This window comes from Myzus persicae, unplaced genomic scaffold (genome assembly GCF_001856785.1).
Source record: "Myzus persicae strain clone G006 unplaced genomic scaffold, MPER_G0061.0, whole genome shotgun sequence".
Classification (NCBI taxonomy): domain Eukaryota; kingdom Metazoa; phylum Arthropoda; class Insecta; order Hemiptera; family Aphididae; genus Myzus; species Myzus persicae.
Window position 1 is genome coordinate 258,130 of NW_019101180.1, and position 17,713 is coordinate 275,842.

At 27.7% G+C, this 17,713-nt stretch overlaps 1 protein-coding gene across 1 annotated transcript; it reads right to left on the reverse strand.

Annotated features, from left to right (window-relative positions):
* Nucleotides 1-13,624: 13,624 nt before the first annotated feature.
* On the reverse strand, nucleotides 13,625-16,775 carry LOC111028073 (diphthine methyl ester synthase). Its single transcript, XM_022306606.1, has 5 exons — nucleotides 16,534-16,775; nucleotides 15,011-15,244; nucleotides 14,144-14,264; nucleotides 13,941-14,081; nucleotides 13,625-13,880 (listed from the first exon to the last, which is right to left on the reverse strand). Exons 1-5 carry the CDS (start codon nucleotides 16,666-16,668, stop codon nucleotides 13,690-13,692), a joined length of 822 nt encoding a protein of 273 aa, XP_022162298.1. The 5' UTR covers nucleotides 16,669-16,775; the 3' UTR covers nucleotides 13,625-13,689.
* Nucleotides 16,776-17,713: the final 938 nt, after the last annotated feature.

A 17,713-nucleotide genomic window follows, 5' to 3' on the forward strand; every position in this document is an offset into this window, starting at 1 on the left:
ACAGACCCTCGGGTGGCTAAAACCCCCACAACTCCACCCTCAATTCAAATTTTAAAATATATTACTTTATGTAATATTATATAACATAATATATTCATCATTTTTTTTCTCACCCACTTTTCTGCTTTAATATATATTTCTTATACATCAACCTATTACTAAAAAAAAAAAAATATGATTACTAAAACAAATTACAACATGTATATTATACATATATATATATACCTATTATAATTGTAACTGTCGATTCAAAATTGCACATTTATAAAAAAAAAACTACTATTATCAAGTATATTCTAGACTAATTGAAATGTTATCACTAATGAGTCATGTATCGAAATTACTAATTTGTAATATTATTGTCTATTATTAAACCAAAAATATGTTCTTCGGATGAATCCGATATCTACTAGGTAGGTATGTAAAACACTTAAACACGAAAATAATGAATCATTATTCATAAACTTTCAAAGTAATTCTTCTTCAATAATTTCAAACAACGTTTACTGTATTATGTAGTCATATAGACTAGATAATTATTAAAAGATTTAATACTTCAATTAAAATATAAATTTTTGTAGGGGCTAAGACTCCCTCCAAGTTTCGCCTCTGTATTAAGAACTTATACAATTGTTTCGAAATAACATTTATATTAATTTTCACATGTAGTTCTACACTTCTACATACTATTTTATAATTTTTAGTTGTTTATCAGATATGAGTTTATACTTTAATTAGGTCATATAAACGTTGAAGTTAATGAAATTATAATACCTAACTACATGATGAAATCTACTATCTAGCATACCACGAGCACATGTTTCAAATATATGCCTATATGCACATTAAATAATATTATAATCAAATGTCGATTGATTAAGACAATATAAACTATAAAGTATAACTATAATAGTTTAGTTACTGCAAGAATATATTTATTTAAAATACATTTGTGACAAATAATATAATATTTACTAAAGACACGCACTAATGAATTGTTTTCTATATATTATTAGTTTCTGCCAACACAAATAAGTATAAATCTACTGTCTACTTCCATGCTATATAGTTACTACTATTCTCTAACTTAGTAACTATCACTTATAACTTATAAGTATATACATATAAGTACCTATTAAGTTAAGTACAAACACGCAATCATACGATTTTACAATTATTACTGATTAATAAATCATCAATGTACATTTTTATCATCAACAGAATCATAATTACGAGTTTGAATTAATTTTAAAGATAACAATCCATTTATGTTAATATAGGAAGTATCATAATTCTAGTAAATGTTTTGGAAATTATTTATAAATGCTAACTAAGTCTTAGATTATTTTAATGCAATATTATTCACATTAGATACTTTAGTACCTGTAAGTATCTATTCGTTTTAACTGAGAAAATGGGTTTTAAATAAATGCTTATTACTTATAGGTATTTACTATTTAGCAATAAATTTACTAGCATATGCCTAAATCGAGTATCCACTATTGATTTTGTTTTCTATAGAATCAATTGTATCTAATGTGTATCAAGTTGAAAAAGTTTAATTAATATTAGTATTATAACAGTCAGCCTTTTAAATATATATAGGCATTAAAATAATTATGATTGATATCAAAAACAACTTATACCCTAAACGTATTGATCGGATACTTATCAGTTTTCAAAGTAGGTACCCTTGCTCAATGTTCGTACAATGTACGTACTTTTCCCGTTTCTCCAGTTCACAAAGTACCTACAAAAAAAAATCACCGAACTCGCTTTGCTGTGATATAGGTGTCGAGTATACCTCGTCATTTAGTAGGTTACTAATTACAGTAGATGTGTTAAATTTGAATAAAATAATAAATCATTGCATACAAAAAACAATTCTAAAAGAAGGCGGCTTCAGCCTATAATTTAAAGAATATATTTTATTATATAAGTAGTAGGTATATTCATTATTCGTGTTATGTCACACATCTCGAACTACATTGAAATTCCTTTGAAACTACCATTACACTCAATAACATTAAGTTCTAGATAACTCGATATAAAAATAATCATTTTTCGTTATCTTGAAAAAATAATTGAAGATTAGTCGATAATATCGGTAACAGGTAATGAATCATTTTCTAGTTTTCTATAAACATATTCGCAACAATGAGAATGTCTGATGAAGCTTGGAGAAGTGTTACACCACGAATATATTAAATTGCTTCAAAAGGGATTTCATAGATGCTAATGTAATTCAAATAGATAAGTAGGTAACTCAAGTGTCAAGTCTCAAATATTTCTGCTATTCGATACGATGATAAATGGAACTTTGTTGAATATCTTCGTTTTTTTAGCATTAGTGTTCTAAGTTTTTAAATTTATGTATTATAAGCATCAAAATTAATAATAACTAGTTATAACTAATTTTATACATTTTTAATGAAGCTCATGTCTTGTATTTTTCAATATCTCGAACTTTTTCCTGTTCCCCTTGAGATTTGACATAACGAGAGTTTACTTTATTCTGTATACGTATTTATACCTAGTAATATTTAAGTAATAATTTTTATTTTCCATTCATAATATAATAAATTGGATTCATTTTGCCAGAAATAAATCGTACGTATGATAATTATTAAAAACTGGATTTGCATACAACTGCATAATTATTATAAATATCCACTATCAGGTATAAAGGTAGAAATATGCAAGAATAATACGAACTACCAATGGTATATATACAATTTAATTATTTTTATTTAATATTTAATTATTATAACTGTAATTATAACATTAATTGAAACATCAAACAAACAAAATAAAAACATTTTAAACAGCATTAAAGCAAAAATATTATATTCCTATACTAGAAGTTACAAGAACCTAATTCTTGTTAGAAAAACAACTTACAATAATATTTACATATTATACTTAAACTTATTACAAAAAAGTTTATATTAATTAGGAAAACTACAAGTCTACAAGTTACTACAAGTTATTACTTTCTGGTGAATAAATTTACACTGGAAAATCGTAAAAATTATAATGTTCTCTCCTTAAATTATTTTAGAAATGTATTACAACAATAATTTTAGTCTAGTATTTTTTTTAGTAACATCTACAAATTTATTTTTAATAACTGCATTAGTTTCATTTTTAAGAAGAATATTTATAGCATTTTCAACTTTTTCTCCTATTTCTAATGTTTCAGTAAGATAAAATTGTATTTTATTAATATTTCTATTTTACACCTAAGTATTTTATATAATTCCTGGTCAATTTTAAAGAAGTTGGTATGTTTGATGTTGGACCACAATAGTACAGAGTAGACTGAGTAGAGTCTACCGACATGGCGGTATTTATCAATTCTGAACACAAAAGTATATTATACTTCTACAGCGCATTATCAAGGCACCATTATTCATTAATCATTATTATTATTACTATGTATGCAATAAAATTACCCTTAGTCCCTAATACCTATTAAATTTAAAAATAAAAACTAATACGGAATGTACAATAAATTCTTATTTCTTATAGATTGATTGGTATGACAAAAATAAAAATGGAATGAATAAATATTTCTATGAAACCAATATTATTACCAATATTAAATATTACATATTATATTAAATTTAAATAAATGGATTTTAAATTATTTCGTTTAGCTTTATTTTTCGTATATTTTGTATTATATTATATATTTTGATATTCTATCAATTACTTTCGCATTAAGTATTGTTTAACGATATATTATATATTTTGTTAATCATTTTTTTTGTTTTGTGGTGTTTAATTATTTATGTTTATCGTTTTCCGTTATAATTATATTTACGAATTGCAATCGTTTTTTGTCAAATATAACGTTATTATAACTTGCAAAAATTGGGATTTAGTATTGTGCATTAGGTAATGACTAGTGAATAAATAAATAAATAATAAATATAACTAATAAATACATTTTCACGATTTGGATGACATTATTTTTTACCTGCGTCTTATATCGTATGAATTTACATTTCATGAAGTGCAACATAAACATTAAACATGTATATATATATATTAAGTTATCATATAATTCATGACGTGAGTGGGTACCTTAAATAATTAATTGGCGAAATGGCGATCTCCGAAAGGGTCACAACTTTCAGGTCCAGCATCTCTGCTAGGAGACATATTAGTATACGTAATATACTGTAATCCTTACAGAGTAAGGTACATAGAAGAGAGAATCGAAGCATAATTTGGTGCATAATATTTTACTCACAGTTGTGTAGATATTTTTGTTTTTAAAATAACTTACGTTAATGCCACGTTAGACAAGACTTAAAATATGGTAATAAAGAACAAATATTATTTTTATTTTTGTAATATTTTATCATTTTTGTTTAACACCTTACTCAAACAAAATCTATTAAAATCGCGATGCCGAATGCAGATTTATAAAAGATAAACGACAAGCGAATAGAGCAAATACAAATAAGAGAATGCGCTTTCTCTAAAAACGTTTTATTTTAGAATTATTACGACTGTAAGAAATTTGTCTGTTCGGGTACCTACATACAACTGACTTAATGGTTTATTAATGGCTACAATATATACGCGCAGTCTTAAGGATAATAATTATAAAAAAAATAATAAAGTAGCGTAAACGAGAAGTATAAACGCGATGTAATAACTAATTTTTCTAAAACTATAATACAACAGTTTGAAAGTTAAAATAGTTTTAAATATCATTTGTCATTTATTAAGCATTTGTATGGTATATTTATATGTATATACATAATATAATATGGAATGTTTAAGTTTTCAAATGAACTAACACATCTAAAAATATAAAAATAAATTTTAATGCACGAACTTTGAACATAAAATTGATAGCCTATGTTTTGTTTTTCTTTTATTACATAATATTATAATGCCTATTACAACTAGATAGTTACGTATTATAATGAACTAAAAACACGCACATTTGCAAAAATAACAAAATTCAGATTTAAAAGATAGTGATTATTTGTTGAGAATGTATGTTGATCAATTTGTTGTTTTTACAAAATGTGTAACCATAAATTCTTGAATATGTTTTCCCTATGTAATTTCGTATTGTTTATTTTAATTGATTTAATTTGTTAAAACTCCAATAGTGTACATGAGTAATGAAAACTTATATTTTTTTCCGAAGGGGTAGGCATATTTAAAAAGGCGTAAGACGGCAGTTGCTCAAAATTTGGCTCTGCGTTCGTTATGTTACGTATGTTACGTAACACACTTTACGTTCGAGGTACTCAGACATCCGGGCTCCGGCAACACCCTAATTATTAGGTACGAGCTACTCGGCTGGTGGGGAAAGCTGTGTAAGCTTTCCTTAAGCTCACGGTGGAGTACACCACGTTACCGGATATCCGGAGACCGTCGGAAATTCAGAACGGTTCAAGTGCTCTGAATCAATTAGTGACCCTTCTGCTTCTTCTGGTCCGGGCTGTCCGAGTCGTGTCACAGCCACAGCCACCGCCATCACTGTGCCACACAAAATCAAAGACGCAGTCAACTCAGTCAGGGGAGGGCTCAATATTATCTCGGAGATAATTACCTGTCCGTCGGCCGACCAAAACACTTATGTACCCATTCGTCCCGACGTTGGCCGCATCGTAAAGTGTAGATCGTTAAAAGAAAAACGAGAATCGTCTTGCTATTGCAGTGTAATGAATAAATGGCATATTATATCTTATTAATCGTTTTATTTTTAAATATTATTATTAATAAGCAATATTATTATTAATATTCATGATTATTGCCGTCGTGTCGTTGTAAAGTCTTCGTGGGCAATTACCACGGATAAATTAAATAGTTAATATTATCATCTGTTATTTTGATTTTATATTACGTTCTATCCAAAAATATATAAATACGTTTTTATAATACTATTTAATATATAAATATAAATAAATACTATCCAGTGGAGAAATGTATGCATTTTCAATGCGTCTTAGGGTCGTTATCGTTGCGCATCGTTTGAGGCAATTGTACACTATAAGTGGCATAAAATTGCTACACAAACAAGGTGTCTTTAACACGACGGCTACACATAAAAAAAGTGGTCATATATGATGCCTATAGATGCGGCGCCACTACATCACACACCGTAGTGAGTTTAGGTCCCGTAGGACCAGGGTCGTATGCATGGGTTAGTTGCTACACGATACAACTTCGTTCGTCAGTTTCCACGTCGTCGGCGGCGACGGCTCACTGAACATCGCGATCACAGCATGAGTTCCTGTTACAAATATTCTGATGTTGATGATGTTAAACCGTTTTTATTTTATACAGTTTTTCCATTTCTTCCATTCCACATTACTCGTTGTCCCCTACAACATGGTAACAACTGTTTTGGCCGGGATAGAACCAATCGAAGACACTTATCAATCAGCGTAGTCCAAATTAAGCAACCAAATGTTCATACCAGTAAGAGGAGAACATTTACTATGCAGCATCGTTTTTATTTTTTCGACAAATACAAGAAAAGTTCTTTGTGCATAGGTCAGTCATTTATTTGTTACATAAAAATGCATTATTTCGAACTTGAATAACTTTTTTTATACTTGTGATATCGAAAAAATAAATACGATGTTGCACAGAAAATGTTCTCCTCTTAATGGTATGAACCTTTTGTAGCTTTGAGTTTTGACTGAAACTACAGCCTGAGTAGTTCTATATCCTGCTAAGGGCCAGTTGTACAGTCTGTGATTAAAGTTAATCACAGTTTAACCGGCCGAATTTGGCCGGTTAAATATCTGTTATCAGCTGATTAAGCATAATCGGAGTTTAATCACAGACTGTACAACTGGCCCTAAGAACAGTGTTTGTTATAAATTATAGTATCACCTCCGTGGGGTCAAGGATAATATTATTACTATTAAATTTGGTAACAATTTAATTCACTCTGAAATTAAAAATATTAGATTACATTTTTTAACAAGGTCAAACAAAATTATACATACCTACCTGTATTGTATTTATTGAAAACAAATTTTGATTTAATAACTGGGCTTCTTAGAAACTTTAATAAGTCTTAACAGTGTCTTAAATTAATATTAATTTAATTTATTCATATTTCAATTAATATTAACCTTCATACATTTCTTGTATAAAAATAAAGTATGTAAAATCAAGTACACACAAAGTACACACACAAGTATAATTTTAGTAGTTCTGGCAAAATGTGTAATTATATTTTAAACTAAGTTCGAAAAATCACATCTATACCTATCAAAGTATCAACATAATTTTCTTGACATATGTCAAAAGTTATCTTACAGTTTACACAATCACGGCATCGTCTTGCCCTATTTGTAATATTCAACATGATAGGTATATTTCACTTCTCCAGACCCAGATGTACTATTACGTCCAAAACATTTTTACATTCAATGTTATAGTCTTACTATCATTACGTTAATGAATTTATAATATTATTAATTTGCGGTAACCGAAAAACTTTAGGAAACCCTGGATCCGATTATTTAAAACTTGAATAATTAGATCACACAGACCTCAACATTGTCGTCTAACATTGTTGTCTTCGTCTAACAAGTGCGTACTATCGAATTTACGCTCAGCAGATCTCGTGTAGCTACGTTAGTTTAAAAATCAGAGTGAATCGACCTATTATAAAACTTGATGATAAGAACATTATCTGTATTTGTATGTTGTTTTATTCAATTGTTCGATTTTTAAATGAGTTATGAGCATTATTGATATGCCTACGCTATATTATTATATAAGCATACCTTGCTAAAAAATTGAGCTATCGTAAAAAACCAAAATACAAACATAGATAATGTCCTTACTATCAATAGTTTCATAATAAGTCGATTCACTCTAAATTTTAAACTAAGGAAGCTACGTATGATCTGCTGAGCGTACATTTGCTATGTTACGCACTATAGTAAGACGGAGATAACAAATACCAGTATTACGTTCCTAAGGCTCAATTGAAGCGCTACTGCCATAAATAAATTTAAATTTAAAAATAAAATACTACCACTCTCCAAACATATGTTTACATCAAGATCAATGCTAGTAGGTTCCCAGCCGTATAATATAGTGTATTATATAGACCATAAATAATAATTTTAATTTGTCTTCCATTTATTTATTGTTGTAGCAATGGCCAATGAGTAGTTCATAGACCTTATACTAATAGACAAGAACTGTGTAATTAGCGATGGGGAAAAATAACAATGACAGTGTCTTATGACAATTATTGCTTAATTACAATAACAATAATATGTTACTTAAAGAAAAATATAACAGTTCCGATTATTTTGATTTTTGGACATTTAGTGTGACTAGTTTGTGTGTGGTAGTGAAGATGTACGGGTTCGTTTCTTAAGTTCAGACTTCAGATCATAGGTAAATATGAACCCGATCAGGTGATATAGTGTCGCTTCTATAATATTGTATGATTATACTCTGTTACTGTTAACTGTTATCATAATAATACTATTAATACTGTTTCTATACCATAGACCTTATAAGTTATAAGTAGACATATTAGTATAAGGTTTATGGTTTCTCCAATAAGTCCTGTTCAGCTTGTAATATCGATAAACACTAAATAATATTTACCCAAAAATAATAGTAACTGTATTGTGCAGAAAGCAGCTTTTTTTCTTAAATAATAGCTATTATTTTCACTGCTATTTTTTGAGTAACCATAACAGTCAGTGACTAAGATTTAATGGACTGGCACCGAGTTCAATATCAATGAGTTGAAAATGTTACGCGAGCGAGTGCAGAGGATTACAACAAAACTTGACTGATTTTAACGCCATCTACATGTATATTATCGATAAAATAATTATTAAAGTTAATTGACACCAAATTTAATTATAATATTTACATTTTTAAAATAAGAAACATAATTATTAAATAATATGCATTATTAATACTATAATCATTTATTTATTATTATTTTATTTTATTTTGAAGCCAAAAGTATACAACTATGATAACTTAACAATTACATAAAAAATTATAATATTCTAATATTCATTTCTTGTCTATAAGTGTAAGGGCCAGTTGTACAGTCTGTGATTAAAGTTAATCACAGTTTAACCGGCCGAATTTGGCCGGTTAAATATCTGTTATCAACTGATTAAGCGTAATTGATTTGGTAAGTGATAACCAAAGAATCTGAGAGAAACAAATATAACGCTGATATTCTCTTAAAAAATGCTGTTCCTTATAGAATTTACGTTTTTTAAACAAACTCATAATTTAGGTACAATTCTATGACGGATGTACCTAATCGAATGTGTCCGAACTGATCAACGTATAGCGCTAGAGCCCAAACTTTGATTTTATTCTATGGTGATATCTAGAGACTTAAAATGTCCATGGTACCTACTTTGGTAGTTCGTAACATTGTGTGGGAGACAGGTGTGCACTCAGAAAGGATTTCCCGATATTTGAAATTATTAAAGCGCTCACTTAAAGATTTTTAGATTAACAATGGAAATATTTATTTTTATTTATAAATTGTTGCCATTAGTAAATTGGTTACAGATTATAACTAATAGTACTAGTAAATTTTACTACGTACGTATAAATTGTATTTTTTTGTTGGTAGATATATATTTATATATAAATGGCCATTGGTTACTAGCTCAAGCAAAATCATGTATAAAATCATCACTTAGAATAAGAAAATTATATCTTAAAACAAGAATCTATGTGGCAATGTCCTATGAGAGTTGAATATATGTTTTCAAGTAGCTTATAAAATTAAAAACTGATCGACCGATTTTAAAGAAATGCTTAAATTGTTCTTAGAGACATAAGTACCAATAGTGCTATATCCATTCCACCTAACCATCACGGTCTAATTAGTTCACAAAGCGAAGTACCTAATATACACATGTACTCAGTGGGGCAACCACTAGGGGGGGGGTGTCGATCCCCGGGGCACCGCAGGGGCACTGCAGGGGCCCCGGACCAATTTATATTAGCATATTTCTATATTTGATAATAATAATATAAAAATCATAATACTTGAATCTATGGAAAAAATTAACTAAGTACGGTCAATCACTTTTTAATAATAAAAAAATAATATTACCGAAAGCACAATGTAGATGAATATAATTTAACGATCTAAGTATATCGTATATTATAATATACCATCTGGGATCGGAATTAATGTATAATAATAGATGTATTTATGTATAATAAATAGTGTACAGTAAGAGTAATTATAATAAACTAATACAAATTTAAAATTAACACCATTTTACACAATATGTTTTGATTAATTTGGAAAAATATATATATTCATTTGATACTGACGTCGATTTGGCCGTGAATTGAGTTACATTAAAACCAAGACACACCTATAAAAATGTTATCTTTCGGCCGGCGGGGAGTGGTCTATAATGGGACTCGTGTAAAAATGATACAATAATAATATACATCATACACAATGGCCCAGTTACAGCATATAACTTTCTATCGCCAATAGGTAACGATATATTTTTTTTTCATTTTTTTTTCCACATCGCGTACATATACCATCTTATAATCTACTGGTTATTTTTGTATTCGTAGATCATATATCAACATTTCAAAAAAAGTATTGATAAATCATCTTGTGGTCTAGTAATTTAGTATTAGGAGGCCCTATATAGTATGTATTATGTTTACTCAGTATTCTATATAGGTACCTTGTATATGGGGTAGCCACACTACTGACCTACTTAATAATTAATACTTATGCAAGTATATAATTTTTAAAGGATTTTAAGCGATGCTTTACTTTATTTGTCTATCACACGGGAAGTTAGTGAACAAATTAAATTGGTCGGTACCTATGTTGCATATGGGTGTTTAAACAACTTTAGGTATTGCGTGTGTGATAGACAAACACTTCAAATCACCTATAAACCACTTTCAGTATCATATTCTTGCACAGAAAATTAAATATAATTTTTAAAGCAAAGTGTCATCTAAATGTTAGCCATTTTATCATTATGATTACACCAAAGTACGTACTAGGACCATTATTATTTATAAGTAAGGAGGTACATATTTATATTATTTAATACTTTCATTATCAAATTATAAGACTCTAATTTTGTTCACAGTAGATATAGGTACGATAAAATAGCTAGAATAATTTATATAAACTATAATATATCCAGTAATGCTGATGGCCATAACCAGTGATATTAATGTGAACATAGGTAAACATAAGTGCTAAAATTAATTAAAAAGTAAATTAATAATACCTTGGTGTAATGTTAAAGTGTCAAAATCCTACAAATAGACAGTTAGGAAGAACTGGCCATCTGGGTGTTTCACCCCAGGTAAGTATTAGTGTATTACATAAAAAAATTGTAATTTTTCAAAAGGTTAAAACACTACCTAAATTAACTAATTTATAAAATATATAAATAAAATATTTATTATAAGTTTTTAATTTTAATTAATATAGGTTCAATACTATATTATATAATAGTTTTAGATTTCTATGTCTATGCTCTAATTTAAAAATAGTATTTGTCTGCCTAGAACAACTGGACAATCCAGAGGAATATAACAGGGTTTTAATGTTTACAGATTTGATTATATGTTTGTTTATACATTTGTCGACAACTTTATTTAACAACTAAAATACTAAATGAATAATTTGTTGAACATAGGGTCTATCTAAAAAGTTTAAGCTGTCTATTACAATATTACAATATTTTTGAAGACTTTAAAGTAATTTTATAGTTGTCACAATAACATAGGTACCTTTTAAACAACATTGATAATTGTATTATAAGTTTAGAAATATGTCAAAGCCTATAGGTGAATTTAGGTTATGCTAATAATAATTGAGCATTCAATCATCAAAAATAACTATAGCAGAAGATTTTTTTATAATGCAATCCAGAATTTTACTCGGTAATTTCTTAGATATTGGGTACAATACTATTAATTATTAGTAATAACTTCACCAAACTGTTTCACATACTTATTAAATATACAGTTATTTTTACATTATGGGAACTGTTAAGAGAAAAATATAAGTACGGAAAACATAGCGAACGACAGAACAAGATTACTGACTGACACATAATAATGTTGATATAAAATTTAATATAGATACTTAACTGCCAATGACTATGACGTAATAATGATAAATTAATAAAGACAACATTATCCGAAAGCCTACTTAAAATATGTGGATAGCTACGATAGTACATAGTTTACACGGGCATCGGGCGGTGTACATATAGTTAAAATATTAATATGTTAATTCTATTATTATGTTATGAATTATAATTAACACAGCTTATTAATACAATAAAGTTAATATATTAAAACCAAACAGTTTTTAATTAATTAAAAATTGAGCAACTTTTCCATTAAAAATATGTGATCATGTAAAATATGCATGAAATATGAATAGACAAACAAAATATGTATTTCTTTTTTAAGTGTTCAAAATATGCAAAAAAAATTTAATATTTAATTTATAAAATAGAGGCTCAGAATAACACATACAAATCCTAACCTTCTCTGCCTTAATTATTACACCACCTATCATGATTACCAGGGACATATTTGTCTACATTACCTACACCGACTTAAAATTAACTTTAAAATACTACAGAGTATTTACAGGACAAGAAAAATTGAATTATTTGGATACCTTTAACAAAATATATTGGTTCGAGTGGGTAGACCACATTGATCCAGTAATGAGTAATATCCAATGATATTGATGAAATGGCAAAAACTTCAAGAATAAAATCAAGTCAACATGTTATTTTATTTGTGTATAAAATATGTATTCTAAACACTAGTACATGTCACTGCTTTCTTTCTTATAATTATTATTAAAAAAGGTACTTAAATTATGACGGAAAATATTTGAAAATGGTTAGAACTTAGAAGGCAATTTCAATGTATAAAATAGGACCTGAAAACCAGACCAAATGTCCTCACTGACACTGGCTGATCGAATGTTTTGTGCCCATGGGCAAACTCTAAAATATAATAACATGGTAGTTACTTGTGTTTATGAATTGGGTTTTTACAATATTTCCATTTTCAAGCAAATTATAAGCATTTTAAAAATTTAATAATTTACATACTTATAACATTTTCTTCCTATTTTTCTTCGCCCTTCACACCCAACCATATGTGGTTACTGGTCAGACACCCTAGACCTACATACTCATAGAGCTAAAGGTCCAACTTTATCTTAGCTCATACCAGCTATTTTAGTCTCAATACTCATTAAATTGTTATATTTGATGTACTCATAACTCATTTATAAATTGTTTAATATAAAAAACAAACAAACCCAGATAATGTTCTAACTTTTAAATTTGATCATTCACTCTAATATAAAATCAACTACCACAAAATTGGCTCAACTAAACACAAATTTAATGTGTCATACATTTGTAAAACCGAGATAAAAATTGACAGTATAGCATACTCATCTTAATCAATAATTTTAATAATTTGGTAGTTAATATTTGAATACTGTTCTGGAAATATAATTATTTTGTTTTCTTCACTAGTGTTTATAACTTGTAAATAAGTAAAAAATAAATAAAATTTCAAAAGGTTATTTTTAGTTTAAAATTGTAAAAATATTTAATAAAAAAATTAATTTACATATTAGCCTTATTAAATATTTAATTATTTGCTTTCAATATAAAACTGTTTAAGAAACTGTTCTTCCAGTGGATGTAGTGTACCAACAATAACAATAGAATGTAATGGTGATCCCATATCCACATTGGCCATTTCAGCTAATGTCGCCGCTACAATTTTTTGATCTGGCCATCCAATACGTGCTGCACCCACACATAAACTTTCTCTTGTAACATCTATAAAAATAAACGTAAATATAAATAACAAGTATTTATAATTTAATCGATATGACTAACAGTTTTCTCCATCAAATTCATTGCTGTCAATAATTTGTAATAATTGCGAGCAGGCTTGTTTCACTTCCATAAATCTTGATGGCTGATATTCTTTTTTCTTTTTTGTAATACTTTCCCATGTTGGTTCTTTAACTTGAATATCTAAAAAAAGCCCATTATTATAACTTAATTTTTGGATTTCAAAAAAATTACTTTTGACTCACCGAGTAAACATAAAGTGTGTAATCCATTTGATTTGTTTTGATTAATTTTTTTTAAGAAACTTGAAGGTTTCCAAACATCTGTCCAGAAAGGTATAGACACTGTTTCTCCAAAATGATATAGCTAAAACAAATAGTTAAAATATTATTTAAAAAAAAAATATGTATGTAAAGAATTAATCCTGATGACAAAAACATACTGCACATGAGATATAAAACCAACCAAGTACATATAGCTTGAAATCATTTTATGCTTGTACGATGAAATTAAAATCAGTACGTGTTTGCAAATATAACATTATTTATTATTTCTTAACCCCAGTAGCTGTGGCAATTTTTTTAAAACAAGTTGTTTTATTTCAATGGCATTACAGATGCCCTAATATGCAATAGTGCCTGTATCAATCAATAAAATATATACAAATTAGTAAGCCCAGGAATGAATTATTTTTATTATGCACCTACTTATTTTTGAGTTTTGTATTGTTACAATTTTAATATATTTTATGCGATTTTTACATAAGATAATAGAAAATAAGTAGCAAATTTTAAAGCATATTTAATGATTTTGATAATATTTAGTGCAACAAGTCCCAAACTTTAGCTAAATTTGTTATGCTTGTGTTCTCAAAATAGATCTGTGTTCGATATACATTTTATCATAAAGTGAGGTTTACAAATTTGTACAGATTTTATTGATTGATATTGTATGAGTTAAACTAACGTGCCTCTTTATTAAATTCTAGTCTTCAATTCTAGTAATCGGTAATTAAGTGTATAGTTTGAGTACAATATGCTTGTTATAGGTTATGCAAATATGAGAAGGGTGATACAATTTTGTTATTAGATATTATTCAAATACCAACTCACCTGAAGTCCACAACATCCAATAGCGTTCATAATAGAAGCATTATGAATCACTTTAGTGTCAATATTTAAATCTCGTGCCCTCAACAATATATCAGCATGTGTAGTTGCACCAAAAGGATCACCAACCACAAGTAAAACTACATTGTCCTCGTCTGCTTTGTCTAATATTTCATCTGCACCTTGTTCAACTAGCTCTCGGTCAGCTTCAATCAATTGCCTCTCATAAAAATTTTCCTATGTAAAACATATTGTATAATTTTATTTTAACTATGGTAAATAAATGTGTATAATATAATATGTATATTGTAATACTTTTTGTTTAATTTTGGGTATTGAAGTATTATTTGGACTACCAATGTATTAGTTTATTTAAAAAAAAAACAGAAATATATGATGAATACACCAATATTATAGCATGTATTATTATATAATATAGGTACATAATATTACTTATTATTACATCACAGTTGCCTATATTGTATTACATTATATTATAGACTATATTTCTAATTTGCACCCATATTATTTATAAGATGATATGTATGGCACCATAAAGTTCAGACCAAAATTTCTAAAAAAAAAATATCAAAAATTATTGAGTTTTTTGTATAGATTTACAAAATATAATATAATTAGGGATCAATATGTAAAAAAATGACTTACATCACTTTATTGATGTACAATTATCACTTAAGGTATATTTTAATTTATAATTGTAAAAAATATATGCCTATTGGACTGAAATTTTATATTTAATTATATACCTAGGTATATAAATTAATACTTTTCATTGTTCATTTTAACCAAAATTTATTTTGGAGTACAGTGAAAACCATCTGGTTGTTCTTTGGGTAATAATAAATAGCTGTCATAAACATAATGTAAGGAATTTATTGCATAGAAATTCATAATATTGAATTCAAAAATCCTTTAAGTATTAAGCACAGTTTACAAGTGGCAATTATTTTATAACTCATAACTCATGATCGTTGTATGTATTTTTTTCAGAATAAAATTGATTTTACCTACCTATCTATATTTTTTATTTATTTGAAATCAAGAAATAGTATTTATTTTATTTTAATTAGGTAGCTAAGTATATGAATTTTTAATAATATTTCTTATTATAAAAAAATGTAAAAACAGTCCAATAAATTCTCAATAGCGCACATAGTATACAAGTAAGCATTTTGTGCTAGTACCTATTTAATAAACTAATTTTCTTGAATAAGTAAAAGATACAGTCAATTCAAAACTACAATGATGTGCTATTAAATTCATGACACAACTATCCAAAATCATTGTAATTGAATATGAGTGGCTCAATGTGAATGGTCAAATATTTAAAAATGTTTGTACAGAAGAACACTATGTTTTTAATTATGTATATTCAGTGAGAGATGTCCCTTCTTGAGATTTTATTGATTTACCGAAAAATATTTTTTAATAAGCATCCAAAAAGCTACCAATTACGATATCTAAATAATTAAATACCTACTCAATAATTATTTATATTTACCAACCAGTTGAAGTTTGTTCTCTGGTAATATGGATGTATACGATTCTAAGTACACTCGTTTAGCACTTCGGACGATTTCGAGACCTCGAACTGTGATGTCTTTGACGTCCCCTAAACCTACTCCAATAATATAAAACATTGTTGTTACTGAAAAATGAGTATATTGTATCGAAAACAATTAACAAACAACAGACGGAAACGAATTTTTTTTTAGTTTAGTAAATATCAGTTATCAGTTTAATATCACGACTAATATCTTTTTCTTTTTATCACTCAAACCGGGTGTGGATTATCTATTGATAACAGCAATACAGCATGCGGCAGCTACCCATTGCCCTTTATACACTACTAGATGAGAACTGTGTATACGGATGGCGGAACGTCTCGAGATGATATTATATTCTATTGGCTAAAGTGCAGTTTACCACCCCCCTCACAATTTTCAATTTTTTTTTTTTGAACTTACTTATATTAGCTATTTAAGAACGACGGTGCAATCAGAATTTGTCGGTCGGACTTAGTTTCGAAGTTATGGGCTTTGGAAGTTAGCAATTTTTCGTTTTTTACGCATGAGCGCAACGCTGCGTTTATCACGTCTTTTACGATTCTTTTAATTTTTTTTCTTGAAACTCGCGTAGTTATGTGGCTATGATACACCTAAATAAAAAGCGCCTTCAATGTTATTACGATTTCCATTGCAAAATCAGAAATTGCATGTGCCTTCAAATAATTCAACATGAGTAGGAATATTTTAAATATTGTATAATATATAGAAAATGCTAATATAAACATTAAGTGAACATTTCATCGGTTAACGGTTTACTGTTATTTTTTGAAGAGTTACAAGAACAACGATTCTGTCAAAACCGATTTTGAGTAAAAATTCAAGTTTTTCCTTAATTTTTTTTTGTTTTTCAGGCGATTATGAAAACTAATGTGAATTTTAAATGTTGACCTAAATGGCTAAATTTTGTCATGGACTTAGATAATATATTATCTATTATTATTACTATAATTTTTGATTAACATAAATACATCATAGTTACATTTATAATTGTCTCTGTCTTATATTATAAATGAACAACATTGAAAATTTGGGTTCTGCAGTTTCAATTTTGTGAGAAAGATTTAATACTAGAGTGAATCAAATCAATTTTTAAACTTAAAGTTAAGACCATTATACA